General features: G+C 41.2%; 1 protein-coding gene across 3 annotated transcripts in view; it reads right to left on the bottom strand.

The window, feature by feature from the left end:
• TAOK3 (TAO kinase 3) overlaps positions 1–27,661 on the bottom strand; it is a 185,630-nt gene that overhangs the window by 7,929 nt on the left and 150,040 nt on the right. For all 3 annotated transcript variants that reach the window (XM_046024808.1, XM_046024810.1, XM_046024809.1), the window contains exons 14-19: positions 26,347–26,481; positions 17,700–17,936; positions 15,920–16,048; positions 10,735–10,938; positions 2,414–2,653; positions 729–941 (exon numbers count right to left, since the gene is read on the bottom strand). In XM_046024808.1, coding sequence (XP_045880764.1) covers positions 729–941; positions 2,414–2,653; positions 10,735–10,938; positions 15,920–16,048; positions 17,700–17,936; positions 26,347–26,481 — 1,158 coding nt within the window. The remainder of the gene's footprint in view (positions 1–728; positions 942–2,413; positions 2,654–10,734; positions 10,939–15,919; positions 16,049–17,699; positions 17,937–26,346; positions 26,482–27,661) is intronic.

Raw genomic sequence — 27,661 nt, 5'->3', positions numbered from 1 at the left:
TGGACTCACACCAAAGTTCTTTTGGGCCCCAAATACACACTTTCCATCTTTTGGACCTTTGCCCATGTAGGTCCCCTTCCATGGAGGCTGTTTACTTCAGTACATTCCTTCAAGCTTCTTGGCTCTTGCTGGGAAGCTTTCCCTACAGCAGATTAGATGTTCTTACTTATCCTCCCACAGCGCCCCCCACCCTGCACCCCCACTTCAAAGCATTTATTATGCCTTTTTAAATTGCTTAATTCTCTGGCTTCCTTGCTTGACTAACGAGAAGTGTGAAGAAAGGGACCAACTGTTGTCTCCCTAGCTTATTACTCTAGCTCTGAGCCCAGCAGGGTGCTGAACGCAGACGCTTAGTAAAAGTTTATTGAATGAATGGGTCTGTGTGTCCTATTCATTTGTGCCTGATATTAGTTGCGCCATCTTTGATGCACGAAAACGAAAACACGGTATTATATGCGGTATCTATCGTATCTTGCCCTCAAAGTCCCTATGTGCCACAGGTCTGATTGAGCATGTGACTCCTTGAGTTCCATCTTATAAGACACACTCCAGCAAGTATCCACATTGGCTTGGCTTTATTCAGCGTTGTCACTTCCTCAGTTCTTTGGGCAGAAAAACACCAGTATCCTAAATTTGTGCAAGAATCATCTTGGGAACAACAGGCTGGATCTTGAATTTTCTTGATTCCCAAAGCTCTTGAAGCTGTGGCACTGAACCTAACCACTTACCGCTTGAGAGGCCATCATTTCATTTATACTCTGCTCATACTGCTCTGCCAAAATGGCAAGTTTTCTTGTCTGCTCATCTTTCAGTGTCTTTAAGATTGTTTTGTGCTCATTCTTTGGAGTGACTTCCAACTGGTGATTCTTGAGTGCTTTATACTGTTTGGTCTGTACTTTGCAAGTGTCCTGAAACTGTTTTTTAATTTGCATTTCCATGGCCTGTGTAGAAAAAGGGACAAAAGGAGAACAAAGACATGTTAGTAAATGCAGAAAGACTTCCATTCTAACAGCACAATACAGGTGCTGGGACCAGTTGTCTTTTGGTGCAGTGACCCACACTTCTAGTCAGCAATAATGAAAATAATACAGACAACAGTTAACGACCAACACTGTTGGTCTTATAGTAAATGGAATGGAAGTAATTTTGACTTTACCAATGGATTTTTAAAAATGCATTATTACAAGGGGATCCCAACTCTGAGCAGATTGTAGAATATTACGAAGCTTCGTTTGTTAAAGGTCGCTCGTTATTTTAATGGCTGCTTAGTCAAAATCTTCAGTGTCTTCCATTGGTTATTAATTGCCCTGCATTGTTTTTGGTTTGTCTCCCTCCCCACCCACGTTTCCAAATGAGAAAGGGGACGGTGACACGTACGCTGGGTCTCAGGGCTCTGCGTTTCCTTGACGAACCAGCAAAGGAGAGCATCTGGACCATACCTCACATCATAACCTATTTCCCCTGGGTTTCAGCAGAAGCGGCCAGGGAAAAGTGATTTTAGATTTCTTCTCCCATGAAGGGGTTATACTTTCATGTACCAATACCAGATACGCACTTTGGCAAGGAGGAGGTGGGCTATCTATCTTATTTAAGTCCAGAAGGCACTCGTCGGGTTGCCTGAGAGTCACACGTACATTTCATAAATGCTTGGAGTTGTGATGACAGAGATCGCTAACTAGACAGGTGAGGATGTGGCCAGACAGGAACGTGGCCAGTGCACTTGAGGTTGGCCTCAAATCTGTGTTAACAATGACAACAATCCCCTTGACATACAGCAACGGCTTAGTCCACAGAGCTTGTGAATTAGCAGTCAGCCGAAGTTATCTGGAGGCAGTGAGGGTCAAAGGAATTCCAGATCTCTAGTGCAGGGATAAGAAATGTCTGGCACATGTAGATTCACTCATTGTTCCCATGCCCATGACAGATGTCACCACTAAACCATACTCTTTCCTACTAAGTGTGCACGTGGCTTTCGTCTTTCTCAACATAGCGGCACTCAAAGTGGTTACTACCAATAGTCTAGCATGACAGATGGAATTTATCTGCCATATACCAGCTAGGTAACTTTCTTATTTCTTGGGATTAGAACTTAGGGCCGCTGTTTGTCCATAAATTACAGCTCTAAAGAGGGCAGACTATGACGGGGTCAGAGAAACTGCATGATGGCTACAAAGAAAAACAGAGGTCAACCAGTACGATGGTTTCCAAAGTAGCATCTGTTCAGGAGTTTGTTACATACAGGACGCTTGGGCTTCAATCTGGAGACTCTGATTCAATAGGTGTGGGGCCCCAAAACTTGTAATTTTGAAGAGTTGCCCCAGAGAATCTGACAGTCATCCAGAGGCAGGAACTACTAAGTCAGTCTAACTGCATCCCGGAGCACAAATAAGGGAACACTTTGATTTCCTCCTACCTTTAAGTTTTTTGGCTGTTGCCGAAGTTCCATGACATGCTTCCTGTGCAGTTCCCTTTCCCGCCTCTTATTGTACTCCAGCTGGTTTTCCAGTTCGGTCTGGTGCTGTAGACGGATCAGGTCCATGCGCAGCTTCTGTAACGTGTGCAGCTGCCTGTACTCGAGCTCTCGGGTGGACTCGTCGTGTCGGATCAGCATGGCGTGCTCCATCTCCTTCTGGGTCCTCTTTTTATTTAGTTCCTGCATTCAGGAATAAGACACAAATGGAGAGAGGTGACTGGAGGTGAACCGGAAGGAATGCACGACGGAGTGAGGGATGGCAAGGAACTACTAACTGCCTCTTAATTAAACCCGTTAGTGCTTGGCAGCATGATTTAATGAGATTGGATTAGCAATCCCTGGAGGTTTAGGTTCTGTTTCTGGGCCCATCACTTACCAGGTGGGCAAGTATACTATCTGTAAAATGGGATTTTGCAGCCATCGCAACTACATTGTCTACAGAATGGGATTAATTCTAACTGACCTCTTCTTTTTTTAATATATATTTTTTAAGATTTTATTTATTTGACAGAGATCACAAGGAGGCAGAGAAGCAGGCAGAGGTAGGGGAGGGAAGCAGGCTCCCTGCTGAGCAGAGAGCCCGATGTGGGGCTCGATTCCAGGACCTTGAGACCATGACCTGAGTCGAAGGCAGAGGCTTTAATCCACTGAGCCACCCAGGCGCCCCTAATAGTTTTTTTAAGGTTTTATTTATTCATTTAACAGAGAGGGAGAGTAAAGCAGGGAGAGCAGCAGGCAGAGTGGGAGGGAGAAGCAAGCTCTCTGCTGAGCCAGGAGCCGGATGTGGGACTCGATCCCAGGACCCTGGGATCACGACCTGAGCCAAACGCAGCCGGCCACGTAACGAACTGAGCCACCTAGGCGTCCCTAACTGACCCCTTCTTACCTCTTAGAGCTGCTGTGACCCCTGTGAGGTCTTATGCACAGGTGTAAACAAATGTTTCTTCAGTTAAGCCAGGGGTTCTCAATATGGGCTGCCCATTAAAATCATGTGAGAAGAATTTCAAACATAAGATACCCAAATCCTACAACTTGAAATTCTGATAACTGTCGGGGGGGGGGGGGGAGGGAGATGCACTGACATCACTATTTTTAAGAGTTCTTCAGGTGAATATAATACATACAGTCAGAGTTGAAAATCATTGACTTAAACTGGCAATGTCTGCAATGTTTGTGGTTTTCTGGGAAAAAAAACAAACAAACCCTGTTTTTGCATGATTGAGAACTGCTTTTTAAAATCTCAGAGTAAGGGAAGGCTGGGAAAAAGCAGATGTGTTCTCTCCCCTTTCATTTTTTCCATTACTCTGATCATTCTATATCAAATCATTCTGTTCTTTCCAGTTCTACTCATGTCTTTCCTTTCTTTCTCTTTCTGTCTTGTCTGGTCTGTCTTTCTTAAGGGAGGAAAGAAAGAAAACTAGGGAAAAAAAAAAGGTAGTTGAGTGAAATTTTTTCACTTACCAGTTCAAGAATATTTCCTAAATTGCACCATATCCAAGATCTGAACCATGTGCTCTGGGTACATAAAAATGTTTACTCAGCCATGATTCTGTTCTCAACTTGCTAATACTCTACTAGGGGACTGTACTACATATTTATTGAAGTACTATATGCTCGGCTCACAGCTGACTCAATCAATTTATTTTCTCTCCTGGGAATTTGGAATTGGGATTCAGAGACAGTTAATCTCTATGTGAGGCTGGAACTTGGGAGGGGCATATAAAAACTACAAATGTGGGGCACCTGCTTTCGGCTCGGGTTATGATCCCAGGGTCCTGGGATCGAGCCCCATGTCGGGCTCTCTGCTCAGCGGGGAGCCTGCTTCCCTTCCTCTCTCTCTGGCTGCCTCTCTGCCTACCTGTGATCTCTGTCTGTCAAATAAATAAATAAAATCTTAAAAAAAACCAAAACCTACAAATGTGACAGCCATCCACTGCTAAATTTGTAGGCTGAGGGTTAGAGAAAGCTGGGCTTCAGAACAAGGATGAAAAAGGGAGAAGACAGACATGCAGGGAGTATGCTGATGCCCACGTTCATAACCGGTTCTAAGCTCTCCTGTAGGTCCGGCTGTATTATTGCTATTGGGTTTTGTGAAATATTCCTCTATTTCTGTAGTAAATTTCCTGGTTTTGGCTTAAACTAGCTCAGATAAATTTCAGTAACGTGTAAACAAAAGAACTTTAGTTAACACAAGGAAATAAGTTATAGATGTGAATTTAAAGAAAGAAAGAACAAGACTGAAAGTGGTCAGTGCTATCAAAGAGGTAAAAATTTATGCTGTTAGATTCTGAAAAGGGTGGTATTACTACTAGTTAAGGTCAAGGAAAGGGGCGCCTGGGTGGCTCAGTCCATTAAGTGTGTGCCTTTAGTTCAGGTCATGATCTCGGGGTCCTGGGATCGAGCTCCATGTTGGACTGCCTGCTCAGTGGGGAGTCTGCTTCTTCCTTTCCCTCTTCCTCTTCCCCCAGCTCATGTTCTCTATCTCTCTAATAAGTTAATAAAATCTTAACAACAACAACAACAGAGGGTCAAGGAAAGAAGAAAGCTTGTGAGCTGGATTTTCAGTGAGTATAAGAATGCTTCTCTTCTCTGATGACACCACTATGGGAGAAAGTGCAAGTCATTTATTTTCAGAGAAATATCAGTAACATTTGTATATTGGTATTGTTGAAAATATCTTGCATACTTAAGCCTTCTATCCATTTGAAGAGAAGTCCTTTAAACAGCACAACATCTGTTCCTGGAGCAAAGTCCTAACCATTCATTCATTTATTCAGCAAATACTTGTTGCATACTTCCTATGTGTCAGGCACTGTTGTAGGCACTAGGGATAGAGCCATGAACAAGTACATCCCCTCACGGAGCTTATTTTCTAGTGGGGAAACATCCAGAGCATAAATGCAACTTACACTGGTTTTAAGGAGAAAAGATCATCTCCTAGAGCACCTCCCCCTCTTTTGCATTTTGCTTTCCCTTATTTTACTTTTCCTGTACCTTGACCATCTAGTGTCTTCCTTTAAAAGTCACTAACTGGCCCCTAGGTGGCACCAAAGGATGGTGAGGCCTTCTCAGATCCTAAAGCTATTCTACACCAACGATCAAGAGAAAAAGCCAAGGAAAGCCTTTAAATAGGTAAAGGTCCTGTTCCTAGATCACTATGTCATTTTTAACCTTTGAGTTTCAGGTCTCCCAATATTGGGCATTTATTCATTACCCATTTTCCTAAACTGAGAAGTCCAAAATGAGTTTGGGCTGCCCAGAGCTCTGAAACTTAGGGGGAAAAAAATAAAAGACACAAAGCAAATAACAGTTTCAAAAGAAATCAAAGACTTTCCTTTACATCTAATGGGATGCTTCAGGATGTCGTCCACAGAATAGCAGCATCAGAATTACCTGGGCTGCAAGTGATTGGTTGTAATAATAGGTCACCCAGCTAATTCTGATACATACTAAAGTGCGAGATTCAACAGAAAAATATTCAGGGTGTGAGGGGTGCCTGGGTGTCTCAGGGGGTTAAAGCCTCTGCCTTTGGCTCGGGTCATGATCCCAGGGTCCTGGGATCCAGCCCTACATCGGGCTCTCTGCTGAGTGGGGAGCCTGCTTCCCCTTTCTCTCTTCCTGCATCTCTGCCTGCTTGTGATCTCTGTCAAATAAATGAATAAAATCTTAAAAAAAAAAAAAAGAAAAATATTCAGGGTGTGAGTCAGTCATGTTTGATGTTGGACAAATCTTTGAGTGTATGTGCTGCCGAAGCGAGCACTGGACAGATCTTTTAATATACGTTTTAGTTTCCTCAGGTGTAAAGAGAGGGTAACAGTAGCTACACTGCGGACTACCATTCTTGTGAAGATGAAGTGAAAGGCCAGGAGACAACGCTTCTGAACATATCAACATATCATATTATTTTTCTGTATTCATAAGTGAAAATCTGCCATATGATATCTTAAACCTAGCTCTTTATAAATTAAAAAACTGAGAGAAACATTTTTCTGTTAAAATTGTAAGTTGCTCCCTTTGCCATTAATTCACACATCTGAGTTGCTGTGGTATAAGTTGATAAGCTGCCTATATTATTATTATTAGACTCCCTATGAGCCTATGACTGTACCTACATAAAAATGTGTAATGTGCTTTCAGTTTTTAAAAGTGATTTCTTGTACCTCACTCAGTCCCAGCTGCAGCCCTATGAGGTGGTCTCATTGTAAGGACTCACCCCTTTTCCAAAGGACTGTAAGATGTTTGGGGATTGAGAGACTCATCTAAGATCATACAACTTCTATAAAGGAGAACTGCGTCTAAAACTGAGGTTTTTTGCGGGGGGGGGGTTTCAACAGTTTCTATTAAAAGAAGTCCCAACAAATGGCTTGGATTTCCCTGTTTTATGCTTTTTTTGGCCTATGACACAATATTCGGAAGAATCCCTCTGTGTGGGTGAGACACGGGGCATGGTTGCTCCGTCCACATGAACGGCACAATGTGCAGTGCACCTTCATTTCGTGAAACAGGCTGAGCTAGCACAAAAGCACACGGAGTAGACTACGCAATTTTGCTCATCAGCTTCTCCTTGTCTGTACACCCTGGAGGCAGCAGAAGATGAGGGCCATGTAGGCTCCCCTTCCTTCAGCTCACATCACATGCTGTGCACACCTCCCCAAAGCTAAGAGGGAGCTTAGTGCTGAAACCTACATACTTTCCATGAACGTATGACCAGACTTTATAGGACCCTACCTCCCACGTAAGATGTGAATCCAGGGTGTGTCCCGTGATAAACCCTTCCCAACCACGACCCAAGTGCTACTGACTTTAAAAGCAGTTGATCTCGTCAAGTAAAAAATTGTGTCCTCATGCCCAATGAGGCTGAGTAAGAACCAGAACTCAAACTTTTAAATGGAGATGTTGTTAGCCTATGACATTTAACGCTTTTTTAGTTTCAGTTCTTGGTTTCATAACTGGTTAGAAAATAGCCAGCGTCCGCGGGCAGTGATGGTAGAGGAAGAGGCTCAACCCAGTTTATGGTGAGTCTTTTCAACATTTTCATTAATTAAAAGGATTGCTCATACTCAGTTTTGGCAAAGACACAGAAAAATAGGTGCTCTTTGTTGGTGGGAGTATAACCCCCTAGAGGGCAATTTGGCAATATCTGTTAAAAATTTACATGTATACACTGTGACCCCCAAATTTCTACTTCTGAGCATATATACTTAAAATATCTGCATCTGTGTAAAAAGATCTGCATACAAAGATGCTCTCTGTGGCACTGTTAGTAATACTGTAAAAACATCAACAAAATAGCCACTGAGAAGTACTTCAGTAAATAAATAATTTTATAGCCAGACTCCCCGAATTCATTGTTAATGGTTAAAAGGAACCAGACAGAGCTGTGTGTCCTGGATGGTGAATGAGAAAAAAAGAAGAGTTACAAAACAGTACAGTGGACATTTTTGTAGGTTCGGTATCCATTTCCCCTTCTTTTGTTAACAGGCTCCTCTTTCTGCTTGAGAAACTCCTCCATCCTATCTGTAATCAGAGAGTACTGAGGAAGGGAGCAAGCATGTTGCCCAATCAAGGTCTCAGTCCCCTAGGAATTTGAATCTTTAGCAGAAATGATACAAAGATTAAACATGGTTGGAGGAAATACACCCGAATGGCAATGCTGTGAGGAATGCCCATTAGCTCTTGCTCTCTAGGTCACAGAATTTGCTTTTCCAGCTTGGCTCTTCATCTTCTCCAGCCTGGTTCTGCAGCTCTGTTATCTACCCATAACCTTCCAATAAATTCCTTTCCATTCTTGGGCAGTCAGTGTTTGCTGCTATGGCTTATAAATCAAATAAGCCCACTGATACAATGTAATCTTATTTTTGAAAAGTTAAAGTTGTATAGAAGCCGAATGTATGTATACATATATAGAAGGAAAAGGAAATCTGGAAATCTGGATGCCAAATTAATGGTAGTCAGGATAGAGACTGGGTGGAATGGGATTATCAGTATATTTTTCCATGTTTTTCTTTGTTTATTGTTCTCATAGATAAGAAGAAAACCTTAGACTCTTCAGGAAAATACCCATATAAGAGTTATTCTTCATTCAGTTGGTTGGAACCTGACAATAATGAAGTGAAAAATGCAGTTTCTGTCACTTTTGGGGAATAACTGTCATCTACAGCTTTTATTTGCATTAATTGTTTCCTTAGCCTTAGTCTTCTTCCAAATATGTGCTATCAGAATAACAATAGTGATTGCCAGATGAAAAGAATCCCAAGTATCTTATTTCTAAATGGCTTTGGACTTTTTCATGCCTTCTAACAAATGACAACATGTCTAGTACAGAATTAATCAGTTTCTTACCGACACCTCTAAGTCTCTGTTTCTGACTAAATATACATGTAACCAAGTCTCGAACACCAGAAATAACTTTGATTCTACCCTCGTCTTTTCTCTCACAGTCGATGGTATGCTAAGTCCTGTTTATTTGTATTCAAAATATGTTGCCCATTTGCCTCTGACAGCTGTCACCACCATCTTTGTCTCCGTCCTTTTCCTACCACCTGATTACTTTGCTTCTAGTTTCTTCCCCCAACCCAATGTTTCGCAACCTTCCCCCCATTATTTATTTATTTATGTCATTCATTCATTCATTCATTATCCTCAGGAGCCTTTCTAGATTTCCCTCTCCCCTGATCAACCCCATCCATGAAATATGAATACTACAGATAAACTGTATATCCATTTAAGTACTCTGGCCCTTGAGGGGGGCCTGAACCTCTGTAATATATAACACCCTTCCCCTGCAAGAACCCATTTTGACTCCTCTGGGGGCAGTATTGTCCCCACTAAGGATGCATGCTTAAATCAGTCTGTGCATCACCACCAACCAAACTGGGCTAATCTCGCTAAAGTAAAATTTTAGCCATATCACTCATTGCCTGCCTCAAAAATAAATGTTCAGCAGTTTATCTCTCTTCCAATGAGATGAGACAACACAGATAAAGGGTCTGAGACTGGCTCATTACATGTGTTTGATAAATTTTAGTTTGCTCCATTCCTTCTCCTTCACAGTTGAAAACTGCTCTCCCAAGAGCTTATACTGTACCAATGCACATTCCCATTAAATGTTCTTTAGTGCTTGTTTCTCTCGTTCAGGCTAACGCTGGTTTTTTGCAAAGTTCGATATTTTTACCAACGTGCTAGATCATTTATGAGGGTTTCTCTGATTATTCCAGGTCACAATGTTTTCCTACTGAACTCCGTATCTGCAACTGAGTCACATTCTGTGCTCATCGCCGTGAATAATGTCTTATTCATCCAATTTCCCAAATTAGAAACTTTGAAGTCATTTTGGACTCCTCTCTCTTCTGAAATTCTGATGCCATTTGGTTGGAATTACTGTCAGTTCTGCTTCAGATCTAATCTCTCCCCATTGCCTCTTCCAGGTCGAACTAGAGAAAGAATGTCCTCGCTGACCTCACTGTATTTTGCTTCTTGCTGCTGTAGCCACCTTTGCACTGTTGCACTACTTCTTTCAAAGAAAACTCTCTCCGACCCCCTGCCTGAAATCCTCCAACGGCCATTGTAACTGCCTTCAGGCTAAAATTGAAATAACATGGCTTAACAAAAAAGGTCCACATTCTGCTTCTAATTACCCTTTTTTTGACATTCTACTTTGTACACAAACCCCAAACACTCAACTTCTCGTGAGTCACTGAGTCCTCCAAGCTCTTTCATGACTGTATGCCCAAGACAGTTTATTTATAGGTCTATGGTACCTGAGATGTTATACCGTTGCTAGTCTGTTACATGTCTGTTTTTCCTCTTAGAGTTAGGGCTGCTTGAAGGCACGGAATTATAGCTCCTCCCTAAACCTGGCATCTCCAGCATAGTGCCTGCCACCAAGGGGGCATCATTCTATTACTTAGTATTCCACGTGGAGCCACAAAACCCAAGTGTCTGACAAGCAGGCTGAAAACAGAAATTCTCTGTTCTACATCTTTTGATCCTCCACTGCATAATAAAGGTTATAATAGGTGCTCAATAAAAGTCCATTACATTTATTTGGAAAATGTTGATTCCTTATTCTGTAAATGGGCTTTCTCCTTCTTTTCAGTGGTAAATTCGTTTCCTAGCTACTTTTGTATACCTACTTTGTGTCAGGCACTGCACTAGAGACCGTAAGGGTTAAGGCTGTAAGAATGAACAGACCAGCCATGATCCTCACAAAGCTGCTTGTCCCGTGAGTCAGTGGTGATAGTCATGGCCATAATAAATACCTCCCGGATGTTCTGCTGCTCCACCTCATGCCGCTTGATCATTATTTTCCGCTTGAAGAAACGACAGTTTTTGTCGTAGTACAGTCTCTGCTGGGTGAGAAGGTGGGCTTCCTCTTCAGCCTGTGTGTGCTGCAAGTTCTCTTTATGCTTGGATATCCGCTCTTGCTTTTCTTTCTTGGGTGTGCTATGGTCCTCGTTCATCTCCTTCACAAAAACAAAACAAAACAAAAACAACATGCTGGTCTCATCAAGTAAAAGGAACTAACTGTTTACTGCAATGGTAGATTAAATTATCTGGAGAGCAACTAAGAACATGAAGACAAAGACTTGTGCTGCATATCCCTTCCCCTCAACTTTTTTTGTTGATTAACTAAGTAGTAAGGGATAGGGAGGCTTGTTAGTTTCCACTCTCTGGCTTCTCCCTCTAGGAAATAATTGGTTCGCGCATTCAGTCCACACACACATACAGAGTTCTTACCATGGGACAGGCGCTGTGCAAGGCACAAGGATACAATGATGAGCAAAAGAACATGATGACCACCATCATGGGGGCTTCACAGTTTAGAAGCAGTAATTAATCAAAGAACCTCAGAAATGAACTGAAAATTACTATGATAGCTGCTGTGAAGGTGAAGTTCATGGTTCTACAAGAATGTTTAAAAGAACATATTCGGGGCACCTGGGTGGCTCAGTGGGTTGGGCCTCTGCCTTCAGCTCAGGTCGTGATCTCAGGGTCCTGGGATAGAGCCCACATTGGGCTCTCTGCTCGGCGGGGAGCCTGCTTCCCCTCTCTATCTCTTTCTGCCTACTTGTGACCTCTCTGTCAAATAAATAAATAAAATCTTAAAAAAAAAAAAGAACATATTCGATCTTGGTAACAACTGAAGTGAAACTGGAAAAACCTGTAGGAGCTAACCAGTGATAAAGGGGAGGGGAGAATACTCTGGTAGAGGACACAGCATATGCTAACACTTCGGGTGGATTAACTGAAACATGGTGTGAGCAAGGAATGGAGAGCAGGTTAGGGTGGCGGTGCCACGTGACACGAGATGAGGCGGGACCATCCGAGGCTTTACAGGTCAAGTTAAGGGCATGGATCTGTAGCACAGGAGATAAGGATTTTATACATGTGGGGACGCACAATGAAGTGCATCTCAAATAGAGTCATCTTTTTGCCTCTTGACTTGCCTCATGGAAAACAGAGTGCAGGAGACAAGACCGGGAGAAATGGACAGATTTCATAGACAGGAGGTAACTGCGAACGTCACTACTTTGAATTTCAGGAAACAATATTTTATTTGTTATTAGACGGTAAATGAACTACCTTTATTTCCTAAAGGACAAAATTCATAATTACTCCAGGTTATATGGGTAAAGAGAAGAAGGCAGACACTCAGAACACTTAAGAAGGTGTTACTTTACTCTATGGAGAAAGTAAGAAGACCATTTTTAGAGAAAGCACAGTGCACTCTTTTTTGTTCATACTGATAACCTTGACCTTTACTATTCGGTTAACTACTCAGTGAAAATCTCCTTTAAATGCTAACACCTATTTTACTTGATGTTGTGTGATGTGGACATCACACACTATTCAGATTATTTGGGCACTTGGCCAACAAGTCCTTGTGCATCAACTTTCAACCTTCCTGTTCCAGTGAAGTCTTCAGAGAAACATCAGAATCAACAAGAGAGAAAGCTGTTTCGAGCATGTGGTAAGCTGGGATCACAACAGGAAGGCTGGGTGACTCATCTCTTAATGCCATGACTTCACTACTAGGCTTGGCATTAACCACTACATCACACACCCAGGTTCAAATGTGACTGTATAAACTCACCCAAAATCAAGAATAAATTATTTCCAGACTATTCATCATCCTGTATTGCCCACATCTCTGTTGTCTACCAAACAGTGGGGATAATGGAGATTGTTTTGTTACCCCAAGGGCAATATCTTTAATATATCAGTATCTAAATGTATACACCACCTTAAATAGTCAGAAATAAGCTTTTCTTTGTAAGAAGTAGTATTAGCTTGGCACAGAAAGGCTTACTGAGGCTATCTCGAACTGAGTTTAGGCTTGTTTTTCCTCATAAGCATGTTGAAAGACTTGTAAGTTTGGGCCTGTGGGTTCCTGCACTCATAAATCTGAGTACCCAAAATGCCTGAGGACTGAGTAGGGATTCTCTAATGCTGTCCTGCGAGAGAATCTTCTACAGGTTGAGTTCATGCAATCTCCAAATACCTGGGCGTTAGAAAAGGTCAGAATGATGGCTGCAGAAAGTGTGGCCTACAGAGCATGAATAAGCACAAGGAGTTAGAAATAAAAATATAAGTGCAATTGAGAACATTTCAAAATTTCTCATTGAAAAAAATCAATGTTATCTGTGATCCAGCAATATCTTTCTATCATGACGTAATAATTAGGCCCCAGCAATAACTCAGAGAAAATGGATAGTTCATGAACTTTCTTATTTGGGCCATTTCTCCCTACAGCCTGGTTTTCTTGATCTTACAGTGTCAGATATTTCCTGTGTAGGCAGTGTGGATTAAACACAAATTTCTGTCAGTCCCCACAATCACCAGTGGCTCATCTGGGCAGGACTAGAAGTCCTGAGGCCCACCCCAACCCACTTGCTTTCACTTCCTAATTACAAAAGAATTGGAGAGGAACCTTGATAAGTTCCATATTGTTAACTCAGAATATGGGCGCAAATAAAGGATTTCACATACTGAAACCATGCCCCATATTGAATTTTAGTAAACCTTAATAACAGTAGTCTAGAAATAAGAAATCCTAAGTCTTAGAAGGAGGAAAGTCTAGGGAATTGCAGGCAATTCACCTATTAGCACTGGTGGGAGAAGTGAAGAAATTGGAGCTTTCATATCAAACTGCAGTTCATCAGGAGGACTCTCCGAGTCTCCTATTGGCCTTCAGCCAAACTTTTAAGAACCGATCATTCATTTATCAGAGATTTACATATACTAGGCACAGGGATACAGTTATAGGCAGAAAAAAAAAAAAGACATGTTCTCTGCTCTTATCACTTACTGGACAGCGGGTAAGTAACTCAAAATAACTTAAAAAAAAAGGGGGGGGTAATTGAAAAGTAGTGTTATGAAACCAGAGGCACCTGTCTTGGTTAAGGAAGTCAGGAGAGGTCTCCCTTGGGAAACGATTTTTTTTTTTAAGATTTTATTTATTTATCTGACAGAGAGAGAGAGAGATCACAAGCAGGCAGAGAGGCAGGCAGAGAGAGAGAGGGGGAAGCAGGTTCCCCGCTGAGCAGACAGCCCGATGCAGGGCTTGATCCCAGGACCCGGAGATCATGACCTGAGCCAAAGGCAGAGGCTTTAACCCACTGATCCACCCAGGCGCCCAATTTTTTTTTTTTTTAAAGATTTTATTTATTTATCTGACACTGATCATAAGTAGGCAGAGAGGCAGGCAGAGAGAGAGGAGGAAGCAGGCTCCCTGCTGAGCAGAGAACCCGATGCGGGGCTCCATCCCAGGACCCTGGGATCATGACTTGAGCTGAAGGCAGAGGCTATAATCCACTGAGCCACCCAGGTGCCCCCAACCCCGATTTTTTTTTTTAAGATTTTATTTATTTATTGGACAGACAGAGATCATAAGTAGGCAGAGAGGCAGGCAGAGAGAGAGGAGGAAGCAGGCTCCCCGCTGAGCAGAGAGTCCGATGCGGGGCTCAATCCTAGGACCCTGGGATCACGATGGGAGCCTAAGGCAGAGGCTTTAACCCACTGAGCCACCCAGGTGCCCCGGGAAATGATATTTAAGTTAAGGTTTTTGTTTTTGTTTTTTGTTTTTTTTTAAAGTAGGCTCCATGCCCAATGTAAGGCTTGAACTCATGACCCTGAGATCAAGAGTCTCATGCTCTACAGATTGAGCCAGCCAGGCGGCCCAAGTTAAGGTTTTAGTAACAACTGTAAGTCTTACAAGGAAAAGGAGTAACAACAGCAGAGGGAGAGACTGGGGGTCGGCGGGTGGGGTGGGGGTGGGGAGAGCATCTGGTGGAAAAAAACAGTATGAAGAAACAGTCTTCTCCAAAGGCTTTGGAGAAAAGTGGAATTTAATGCATTTGAGGAACCAAAAGGTGACCACTGTGGCAGGAGCAGCAAACAGTCAGGGGTGTAAGCAGGTGAGGTAACAGTGGTGTGAGGTGAGATGGAAGGAGAGGCTGAGAGTAGACTACTAGCATTTTGATCTCTCCTAAGAGCAACGGGAAGTCAATGAATGCTAAAATCATGAGGTGATATGATGAGACTCATGTCTGTTTTTGTTTTTTTTTTTTTTAAAGATTTTATTTATTTATTTCACAGAGATCACAAGTAGGCAGAGGGGCAGGCAGAGAGAGAGGAGGAAACAGGCTCCCCGCCGAGCAGAGAGCCCAATGCGGGGCTCGATCCCAGGACCCTGGGACCATGACCTGAGCCGAAGGCAGAGGCTTAACCCACTGAGCCACCCAGGAGCCCCATGTCTGTTTGTTTTTAAAGATTTACTTTTGACAGAGAGAGAGCAAGCTCAGGGAGAGGGTCAGTGGGAGACTGAGAGACTCCTCATGCAGACTCCTTGTTGAGCACGAAGCCTGACACCGGGCTCGATCCCAGGACCCTGAGATCATGACCCAAGATGAAACCAAGAGCTGGATGCCCAACTGACTGAACCACCCAGATGCCCTGAGACTTCTGGTTTGAAAAGATCACTCTGGCTGAAGTGGCTGGAGAATAAACTGGAAGTAGGCAAGAATGGTTTAGAGTTAAATCAATGGTTCTTAAAATCTGATGCCCGAGTCAACAGCCTCAGCATCACTTGGGAACTTGTTAGAAATGCACAGCTCAAATTCCACCCAGACCCACTGAATCAGAAAATCAGAAAATCTAACTCTGGTGAGTTAGGAATCCATTTTAATAAGCACTTCAGGTGATACAAAGTTTGGGGATCAATGGTTTAGACTATTGATTACAATGTAACATTAACCAATTTTAAGTTCCAACCTCTTTTTTTAAAGATTTTATTTTTAAGTAATCTCTACACCCAACATGTGACTCAAACTTACAACCCAAGATCAAAAAAGCACATGCTCCACCAACTGAGCTAGCCAGGCACCCCTTTAGTTCTAACCATTCCAATGGCAACTTAGTGATGACAAATATTGGTACTCTTACCTCTTTTATTTTTTCCTTACAAATCTTATACTGCTTCTTCTGACTTTCTAAGAAAGTTGTCAAATCTTTCTTCTGCTGGGCCAAGATCTGTTGCTGGAACTTCTTCTCATCTGCTGCAGCTACCTTTGCCTAATAAAATGACATACAATTTAGGATAAATTGTTCTCCACACCGAATTCAGCTGTCTATATCCTCCAATGCATGAAAAGAGTCCATAAGTGCTGAATAATGTAGTGTTTTTTGAGCAAATAATTAATAAAAAACAAAATAAGCAAATACCTGTTCTGATTCTCTTGTATCTTAAAAAGAAATCTGAAATTTTTACCATTGAAAAATACATTTCCAATCACGGGAAAAACATGAAGGCAAACCTCAACATGTTTTATTGAGCACACAAAAAAAATATAAGGAATGGAAAGTGAACTAAGGATCATAATAAAAGATGTTTTTCGTATTGTTGGTGGCTCACAGATTAAATTATAAATAATGAATAAGTAACCAGAGCTGGCGACTTTTATTCCCAGAATCTCACTCTGATTAATAACATTTTGTTTTCTTAGGCACCTGCTACCGTTGACAACGGTCAGACGCTGGGACATTTTGGGGGCTCCCAAATGGAGAGAACACAGACCAAATAAAAGACAACCCAATGAGCACGGGCTCTTGAAAGTGACCAAACTGAAGTTTCTGGGGACCATCAGATGCAGCACGTATGTAGGATGAGGTGCTTCGGAGACAGGGAGGGAATTACGCGTCATGGTTCTCTTTATGTATCTTTACTCCTTTAGCTTCCATTATCAATCCTTTTCCATTATGAACAATTCTCTCTCTACGTAGTTACCAAATCAAATCCCCAAGAAAGAATCTGACTGGTTTATTTAATCAGGATCATCCCTGTTTGGGCAGAGGTTTTCATGCCAGGCTGCCTCACAGCTTGATGGCTGTTGGGGGAATGCTTCCTCTGCAGTTCTGATGTTCCTTTCCACGTGGAGAGAGTGCTTAATTACCAAAACACCCCTGGCACTCTGTCCCCAGTCACTCCATCCTTAGGGAGCACATGTTCACCCCTGCTTTCCCACACTGTGTAAATCTGACGGGGGTGTGGCAAGGAAGGCGACTGGTTTAGCACTGCCAGAGCCTAGATAGGCGAGTCTGTTCAGTTTGTACAGTATTATTAGCACATTTCCCTTCAGACATGAATTACTTCTCCCATCTAATACTTATCAGTAATAAAGGTAATATTTTGACTCACTGTCTGCTTAGTCTCTCCTCTGTTTGGAACCTAGATGGGGAAGAGAGATGTCTCCTAGAAGACTCAAGCAACAGCCAGATTAATTACTCACTGCCACTGGTCAGGTGCCCATTCCTAGTCCAATCAGTGTAGGCAGGCACTATCACCACTGAAAGGGACTATTTGTAGAGCAGTTTTCTTTTGAAGAGGACTGGGGGTGTGGCAGGCATGGTAACAGGTCTGAACTGTGCAAGTTTCCACAGGAGAGAAGCATCTTGTTTCTCTTTATTTGCACCCAGACCCCCTCAAGGGACTGGCTCTCAGAATATATTTGAATAGACAAGAATATACACCTGCAGTAACTATTTTAACTTTTAATCGCAATTTTGAGTAGCCCCACAAAACCTAACCCCTCTCAACTACCACCAATGCAACATTGTTCCTCTGCCTCCAAAAAGCACACTGCTCCTGTCTTCTGCTCACGTGATGCCACTGACTGAAACAGGCCTGGCTTGGTTACAGCACAAAGGCATGTGTGTGCACACTGACCTCCTTCTCTATGATAGCCACTTGCTTCTTGGCCAGCTTCTCCAGCTCGATGGACGAGTTGTTGGCATGCGTCTCCACCTCCTTCTGTAGCTTGAGGCGGTGCTCGTCCATCTCAGCCTTCAGCTTGTTCTCCAGGGCGATCAGCTGCTTCTGGTGCTGGCGCCGCATCCGCTTATAACCTGACATCTGTTCCCGCAACTCGTTCTCCTGCTCATGCTCATGGATCTGTCGTGTAACCTGATTGGGGTGGGGGAACAGAACTCAGGTAACCAGATTCACAGAAGTCAAACTTCCAGGGAAAGTAGGGACACCCTCTGGCATAATTCTATTTATCACTGCCACCATCAATCTACCTACTATTTGCTGAATGCTTGCCTGTTCCAGGCACTGTGCTGAGTGCTCTTTATATTTATTCTTTAGCTCTAGTCCTAAACTCATTTGGACTCATTCACTCATTCATTTTACTCCTTAATGAGGTATGTGTTACCACCCCCATTTTATAGATGAAGGAACTGAGACTTGAGGGAATTAATTTATCCATTCAGCCAAATTATATTCACTTATTTTTGACATAGCATGTGTCTATCTTCAAGGTCACATAGTTAATAAGGGGTAGAGCTGGGATTCAGACCCATTTCTGTCTGGTTCCGGAGCCATGCTGTCTCCCCTACACCAGGATTTCTCAACATCAACACTATTGAAAATGAGCCAGAAGATTCTTTGTTTTGGAGGGCCGTCCTTCAGGGCAGGATGTTTAGCAGCATCACTGGCCTACCCACTAGATGCCAGTACACCTCCCAAGTCAAGACAATCAAAAATGTCTGTAGACATTGGCAAATGTCCCTTAGGGGGCAAATTCCCTCCGGTTGAGAACCACTGCATTATATCATATTGCTTGCTTGTTTTTAAAGATCATGTCTCTAACAGTCATAGGGATTCTGAGTATCTTCCCAAAGTTGTTTGAACAAGATTTCTGATTCTTAATATGAAGTGGGGTAGGGGCAGTGAGGGGTGAAAGGAGGGAGGGAGGGAGAGAGAGAGAGAGAAAGAACTCTCTTCTTTCAACTCTTCTCTCTCCCACCTCCCCTTCCCCACAGAATAGATGTTAGCAAATTATAATACATTTACTTGCTCTCCTCAAGAAGAGAAAGTATTTCTGTGATTTTTAGATGGCTACTTAGTAATTTTTCCTTAACCCATCCTCAGGTGACTATCCAACAAACTCAAGATTGTAAATATAAATTTTGGCATCTCTTGTTTCTTTCTATTAAACCTTTTCTGATTTTCCACTCCTTTCTTCAGTTTATCATCCTTCTTTACTTTCCTGTTAGATTCTCCATTCATTTCATTCTCATCTTTCCTATTTTAGAAAAAAAAAATTACAAAATTGTAACTTCAGCTTTGTTTTTCACTAAGTAATCTAGTTGCTCCTATCTACTATAAGCCAATTCTCCCCAACGTCACCCTCAAACAAGTTTTACTAGAAATTTTCATGCCGCTATTAATGCTCTTTACTATTTTCAGTTTATGGGTCAAAGTGCATTTTGTACAAAGAACAGTTTGTTTCTTTGCTCCTTTTAGAAGGTGTCCCTGCATACCAGACTGAGTCCTTACTATCAAGAGAGTGCTATTCTGTAACTGGATAGTATTATCAAAGTACACCATTAAACATTAGCCAAACTTTGAAACCTTTCCAGCTGAAACTAACACTAGGTTTCATATTCATTTCTCTTTTCTAAAGGACAATCCTCTTTAAAGTATGAAGAATAAGAGCAGAAGATATTTCAAGACCAAAAAAAAAAAAAAAAAAAAGGACAGTATCACCAAAGGGGCACCTAACACTCTAAAGGAAATCTATTTTGTCATCACAATATCATGTTTCTTTTTAATGGGCTTATTTCATGATAAAAGGAAAGAAGTCATTTGAAATATGTATATATATTTCACTTCCTCATGCTTGTGCTTTCCTGAAGTTCAACTACAGGGGAAAACAATTCCAATCAACAGAAAGGATACCATTTAGCCCTTTCTGAATTCATACAAATATGAAGTTTTTTATACAAATATGGCAATAAAGTGTCCATTTCAGGGTAAGGTATTTGAGATAGGGTTTACCTCTAAACTTATTTTTTCTTATGTTAGTATTCCTTCCTTTTTTTTTTTTTTTCAGATTTTATTTATTTATTTGACAGACAGAGATCACAGGTAGTTAGAGAGGCAGGTAGAGAGAGAGGAAGGGAAGCAGGCTCCCTGCTGAGCACAGAGCCTGATGCGGGGCCTGATCCCAGGACCCTGAGATCATGACCTGAGCTGAAGGCAGCGGCTTAACCCTCTGAGCCACCCAGGTGCCCCTCCCTTTTATAAAAAAGATTTTAAAATCTTTTGTTAGTTTGTTAGTTTGTTAGATTGTTAGTATTCCTTCTTTAATCAGATTCCCAAAGTTGAGAAATGGCACACCCTAAAGCTATCGCCACACATTCAAAGCTTGCAAACAGAAGGTCTGACTAGCTTGTGGTCAAATAGTCTCAGGATGGCCATTTCCCAAATCAGGCACCTAAATATAAAGTGGAAATGAGTTGTGTCAAGAACGTTTTCCATCCTAACTGGCGGGTGAGTCCCTCTGAAAATGGTGGTCCTACTGCATACCAGACCACACAAGTATGTGGCAAAGACAAATTACAAAGCTCAACATGCTATCATTGTGTATTACTGAATTCCAGGAGAAACACTTTGCTTCTAATGCTTCCCATAATTTGGATAATCACCTTTGTAAACTCCTAATTTCACCTTCAATTTGTTGCAGTGAAATTTTCTACGTTTCAATGTTAACTGCCTTCTCAGGTGCATACAGAGATACTGAGTTTTATAATTCCATACACAAGCAAAGTAAACATATTTAAGTAGAAGTCTGGCCCAATGACTCATGTATGAAGTCTAACTAGAAAGACATAAAAATATTGTTATCTACAGTTATGTACACATGCATGTTTTAAGTTTATATTGTGTGTCTTGCAAATACACTATTTGGTCAAAAGAATTAAAAATAGCTCATAATTTTATATTTTATCATGCTTTATGATTTACAATGTATTTTCACATGCAATGTACTCTAATTTTCCTAAACCCTGGGATTTGAATTGAAGTTCTACTTTTTTTTTTTTTATTTGAAAGAGAGAAATCACACTAAGCAGAGAGGCAGGCAGAGAGAGAGGAGGAAGCGGGCTCCCTGTGGAGCAGAGAGTCCGATGTGGGGCTCGATCCCAGGACCCTGGGATCATGACCTGAGCCAAAGGCAGAGGCTTTAACCCACTGAGCCACCCAGGCGCCCCGAAGTTCTACGGTTCTTGAATTGCCTGAGGAAATTCACCCCACTAAGGCAGAATGAAACATTCTGTTAAGCAATGTTGGCAATCAACACCCCAAAAACGTCAAAGCTGGAGAAAGTATAAGCTACAAACTAAATAAGTCTGAAAATGAAAGAAAGTTATGGAAATGTAATGACTGTAGTTTTCACAACGGTAGTCTCAAGAATGTGATCCACTGAAAGTGGGCAGTAGCATCTTGCCACACCAAGTAGGTTGCTTGTACACAAACCCCATTCTGTTCCTTACTGTATTACTGACCTTGGGCAAATTACTTAACCTGCCTGAAGGCTCTCAAGAGGAGCCACTGCTACAATGAGATCACTGATGGGGTAATTCTTGTGTCCAGCAAGGTGTCTGACACACAGAAGATGTTCGATTTATGTTGATTTCCTTCTAAGGAAATCTAAGCATCTAAGCAGTATGTCTTTCCCTCCACCAAGCATTTCTAGTGATATGGATACAGATCAAAAGGAGTGGATCCAAGAGAAAGGGCAAGTGTAACAGTGAAACTGTACTTATATGCAGGCTGTGGCTTATAAAATAAGTATGCATAATTTCTAAGCCTGAATTATTAACCATTTCACATACCTGGAGTAATATATAAAAGTTAACAGCCATAAAGGAAGACTGAACTTTTCCCAGAAAGTTTCTACAGCCATTCCATTCCACCTTATCTAAATCTGGCAAAAATTGGCACCTACAACAGATGACTACATCCAAAGTGTACTATCTATCTACCAAGTGCAGAACACCACACTAGAGGGCTAATAAGCAACTTACTGAACATAAAAGAGGAGCATAGTGGCTGATAATGTTACCCTTGTAAGAGATCAAAGCCAACTTACAAGATTAATTATGTGTAAGAATCAAAATAATGCATATAAAACTGGCCACCTCAACTCTTAGAAGAAATGAAATTTATAGCAAGTTCTTAAAAAGAATACCATGGGTCACATTTTGACATTAGAAATTTCACAGTCCACTCTTTAGAACACCTAGGGAAAAACATTTTAAGTTCGTACCAAAAGTAATGATGGAAAACGGGCAATTCTGTCTTATACAGAAATACTGGCAGGAAGCACTTAGAAATGTACACTTGCAAATCCAAATTCTCATGTGATAGCAGGACTGGAAGAGACTTTGTTCATTCCTTAATTCAGCGTGTATACTGAGAGAGTTTGGTCACATGGGTTGGGCACAGAGACTGGGCAGCATAAGTGAAAAATGGTCCCAGTAATGATCCTAGTGAGATTAAGAAGCTAAGAAAAAGGAAAAAGGAGCTACAAAACATTCTGATAAGCATCCTCTCGTACACTATCCAGGAAGAGAACACATCTTCCAGCCCTCAGAAATAGAACAGTGGGGTTCATGAGGGGTGAAACAGCATTAACTGCAGAGGCTCTAATGTTTTTATGCTTGTCTATCAAACTCATTCAGGTATCCACTTTCACAATTAGCTGGAAATTAGGTTGCATTTTAAAAATCAAAATGAAGACTCCATTTTTATATGAGCTTTCCTACTGAATCTGGTAAAGGCAAAGTAAAAAAAAAATTCACATTTGCATGGATAGGACAATGATCATTTTTGTCTACATGCTTTCCTAGAGATTAGAAACTAAGAGTTTTATGCCCCTGTCCCTAATATGTATTTTTTTTTTTTTAAGTAGTCTCTACATCCAACATGGAGCTTGAACTCATGACTCTGAGATCAAGAGTTGTATGCTCTACTGAATGAGCCATCCAGGTGCTCTCGCATCCTCCTCAGGACAATATGCACTCTAACTTAAATTCCCCTGTGTAATAAGACCACTCATTCCTGTGAGAATTCCTTCATAAGACCAAAAGCTGAACTGTCTGACAGATATGGGCTTGTGCTCTTTCTATTAACATCTACTATGGGATCTACTATCCAGGACATTATGAAATTTTAAGAAATGACATCAGATATGACAACAGCTGAAAATACTCTCAAGGGTTACCAATCCAATTGAAATATTAGGATCTCCATTTACCAACAATAAAAACTTAAGGGAGCCACATCTCAAAGGCTCAATAAGGCAGATGAGTAATTCTGAAGAACTATATAAACAACTCCTTTCTCCAGATCATCAATCAGTTCATTAAGAACTTCCTTACAGAAGAAAAAGAAAGGACAAAGAAAAAAGGGTCTATGAAATGCCCTTCCTTTTCCTAGTTTTTCAAAATAAGGTCAATAATTGCTGCCCTATGATTATAATAAAAAATACATAATTCTACATAATTCTGAAGTTTCCTTAGTTACCTCTGATATCAAGGTTCACAGTCCTTGCTTTTCCTTTGTTACAAATGTAATTGTGCGGCAGTGCATTTTAACATAAAAAATCTGTTTTAAGGTGCCAAAATGGTAAAAACATCAAGAAGTAAAAAGCCTGCAACCCATGGGCTGCAATACACTTGTCAATGGCTCCATTCAAAAGCACAATGTAGAAAAAATGCAAAGGGCAAACCCCACAGATTTAGGTCTCTTTTAGGTTTATGTATAAGAGGTAGGCTGATTAAACAAATTTAAGGAACTATAAAATTTTTTGTCAGTTCACGAGTCTATTTAAAATACACACTTTTAAAAAATACACATTTATCTAATAGAAATAAATAATTTCTGAATTCTTTTTTCTTTTTGCTGTTCACTTTTAATCACTCTGTGGCTTATTAGCACTTCTATGTAGAAGACTGTAAAGAGTAAAATCAAAATAAATAAATCAATATAGTATTGTTACCAACTATGGGAAGTGAAGAGGGTTTTAAAAATGACTTGATTATCCATTACTCTGGACTTCCATTTTCCCATGATCTTGCTCCTACTTTTATGTTATTTAAGTAACTTTAGTCCTTTTCCTTTGAGCTGAGATCCATGAAAAGCAGAAAGATTCATGATATACTTTTGAAATTTAGATACTTCTTTTTGATATTCCAGTGTCCTGATTTATATATTCCTACTGGACTACTGGGAATTAGCCTTTAACATAAAATTGGTAGAACTATAGTACTTGATAAGATACATTAAAATACCCAGACCAATAATGAGATTGACCAAAGTGAGACATGGAACCCTATAACATCATACCACCTTCCCTTTACATGAATTCTTTTTTCTGAACGAGCACTAGATGCAAACACCACTGACCTCTGATAAACTTCCATCAATCCCACCATGACCCCCAAAGCATGACACCTGGAGAAGGTTTTCCACATGAAACCACTTATTTTCCAGTGGCTACTGCAACAGTCTATTAGCTACTCAGTTTTTAACTTAATATAGGGGCAAAGAGCCTTTTAGCCAATCCAAAGTCCATCAGAGACTGATCTCAGCTACTCTCTGGCTGGGCACTGGGAAGCCTGTAGGATTCAGAGGGGCTCCTAAGGACTTTGCCTCTAGCCCTCAGGTGGCCTAGCAGGGAAGCAGCTTTCATCAACCACAGAGAAGACTGGGATGGCTGACAGGCACAAGAGTAGCCCTGGGTGAGTGTACAAATGCAAGCGTGAGATCCTTGTGGCATGGCAGTAGTAACATCTTACTAGGAGGTAGGAGAGGTCATGAATATATGATGTGGGAATGAGGGTGTGGCAAGTGACAAAAGACACTTTTCCCAGAGGGGGAAGAGTCACTTGGTATAATGTTTGTTTCACATTCAAAAACCTGCTTCTGGTGCTCTGAGTCTCAGTGGCTGCTCAGCATTTCTCCTCTCATTTCTACATGAACATGTCTGGATAAAGATACAAGTCTCACAAGAGTCGGTGGTAAGCAAGAATATTACATAAATACCGTATTTTTTGGTCAGGTATTGTGACATGAAGATATTTATTAATAAATTCATGGTTCTTTATTTAGACTCAAAAGCATGTTATTTTTTAGGTGCTTAGCAATCATTAGCAAATACAGAGTGGACATTTTTGTATCTCCATTACACGGTATAACATTCATTTAAAATGAAAAATTGCCCATTAAGAGATGACAAGAAACTTCTACACAAAGGAACTTAAAGGCAGGCTTACTGGTAAGCAGTCTCAATTAAAATGCTTGCCTTTAGACAGCAGCAGGCATAGCAATAGGTAGGTGCTTTAACTTCCATTTTCCTCGGATTTGGGTTTTTAAAGATTATAATCCATTACCGATTTCAAAGATAACTGAAGCCTTTGAAAGACTTGAGAGATGAAAGTGGAAATCAGGTTTAAAAAATAGGACAAGAAAAATAATTTCTGGGTCGGCCTTGGATGATGTCATCATAGGTTCTAAATGTAATAGCCAGGCAGTGTACACTAACTCTTCCTGCCCATGTGACCTCTAACATCAATCTGGGCAAAACAATGAATATTTCAATCATTTTTCGGCTGAGAAGTGAGATTCAGAAGCAAAAGATTAAAGAGAGTTTAGAGTGCCAAAGATGAAACGATGTGAGTGTGTGTGTGTGAGTATGGGAGCGCGCACGCGCACGCGTGGGGGGCCGAGGGGAGGAGGCATGAAAACTAACTCTTCCAGCACACACCCCTTTTGCTACTACAAGGGCATCCAGCAATCACATTTGCAATAGTAAAAATGCTGAAGGATCCTACAGTATCTTTTCTTCCACAATCATCCATATCCTCTCCTACAAAGCCCCTCTTGCTTTATTGGTGCCAGGAAATTCTTCAGGGGTTAAATGGGGAAGTGCAGCCACTACCATTGTTGCAATAAATAAATGAATGAACCAGAACGAACCAGCAATTCATCCCTAGGAAGCTAGAATCTTATTTTCTACAATTACATACATTAGCTAGCAGTGATATATTTTAAAAAATTATGTTTTATCTTTTGATATGTTTGTATACATTACAAACACACAAGCATCTACACAAAAAGAAGCATAGTGCCCTGCACACACATACATCAAATACCTTTAAAAATTTTTTTAGCATTGTTATTTCAATGAAAAGACAAATAGCTTTAAAAAAACTGGATAGGTTAGCAACTTCATCTTAAGGGCCTTTTATTTTGCACATACAGCATATATAAATACACACACACATACACACACACAAAGGTTTTTTTTTTTTTCCCATGCCGTAGACAATGCTAAAATATCTGAGATCAGGTTGCCATGCCAACAGATTTTTTTCTAAAATGAATAAAATTATTAGGAGGGAGAAAACATTCTTGACTCCTTTCCTCCCATCCATGAAGCCGAGAGAGGCTCAGGGAGGGCGAGAGGCTGCCAGATGGGGAGGAGGGGAAGGAAGGGAAGGTGGGTAGAGGGGTGTTTGCTTACCAAAGATGCTGATTTGATCGTGGCAAAGCGCTCTCTGTTCCGGTAGTGGAGGGCCTGGCTCTGAACTGACTGGGTAGGCCGCGGCTCAGGCCTGGGATCGCCGTGGCCCGCCTCATCCCTTATGAATACATGATCCTGCAGAAATGGATAAAAACAAGGAGAAAGTCCAGCTGTGCTCTTTCCTCGCCGGCTGCCTCTCTCTCACCCCTCTTTCTGCACAAGCACTGCTGTTTGAAATGCATAGTTTAGCTCTCTGCTAGTCCCCGCAGCTCCCACGGTACAAAATGAATAAGCAACACATTGCAGCCTTCAGTTAGGAATGTCAGCTGATCGCTAGTGGGATGCCTTCTGAATCCCTGGCAGGCTTTTTCTTTACCTCCAGAATTACATATATGCAAAAGAAAAAAAGAATAGAAAAAACAATGCAATGTACAGACTCCTTAGAACAGTTTGCTTAAAACGCTGTAACCAAATAATTCCTTTAAAAATGTCATGTCCATGTCTAGCAAGGAGGATGCTGGTTGCTTTTAACATAAAAGCGAGCCTCCGCCTCATTCCCTTGAAAGATCTGCTTTCTCAATTTAATTTTATTTGAGATCTGTTCGGTAGGATCATCGTTCTGCCTAGAACCAGTGTAGGCTTGTGCTGAACTGCCTCTCTATCTTGTGCTGGGAAGATTCGGCAGTCACTGAGGGATCCTGCTTTCCAGTCATGATCGTACACAGTTCTAGCACCTTCTCTCTACAGCTTCTGAAAGGATTTTTTTTTAGATTTAAAGAGACAGGCATGCAATTTTAACCAAATGATACTTTCACAAATTCTTCCTCAACTCAGTCTCGCTATGGTCACTAGAGTGAGTAAGGCTGGGATTTAATGTCCTTGGCTGATTTAATCAAATCTGTGCTTCTTGATAGGCAGAGATGATTAATCTTGTTGTAATGCCCAGTGAAAAATAACATTCCCTGGAAGGGTAATAATGGATGTTTCTTAAATGCAATTTAAATGAGTTTTAAAGGGGAAAATGCTTTCAAAGGGTGATGCTTTTCTCTATAAAAGATGGAGTGGTCAGTCAGTAAGTAGCTCTTAACCCTTCAGGAAAAAAGATAACATAATAATAGCTCAAAAACATGTACAACCATGGGGGATTTTTAAATAGTACATGTTCAGGATGGGGAAGGAGAAATTAATTCCCGTATCGCCCTAGGGTTTTAGGAGAAACCATTTGTGAGAAGTCAGTTTTGCATTTTGTCTATGACTATCTGAAAAAAATTTTAAAAAAATAATTCCTTGCTCTTTCAACAGAAAACAAAAATTG

Source organism: Meles meles, chromosome 12, assembly GCF_922984935.1.
Source record: "Meles meles chromosome 12, mMelMel3.1 paternal haplotype, whole genome shotgun sequence".
In the NCBI taxonomy this organism is placed as follows: domain Eukaryota; kingdom Metazoa; phylum Chordata; class Mammalia; order Carnivora; family Mustelidae; genus Meles; species Meles meles.
The sequence above is the reverse complement of the archived record's forward strand: the minus strand, read 5'-3'. Positions and strand labels throughout refer to the sequence as shown.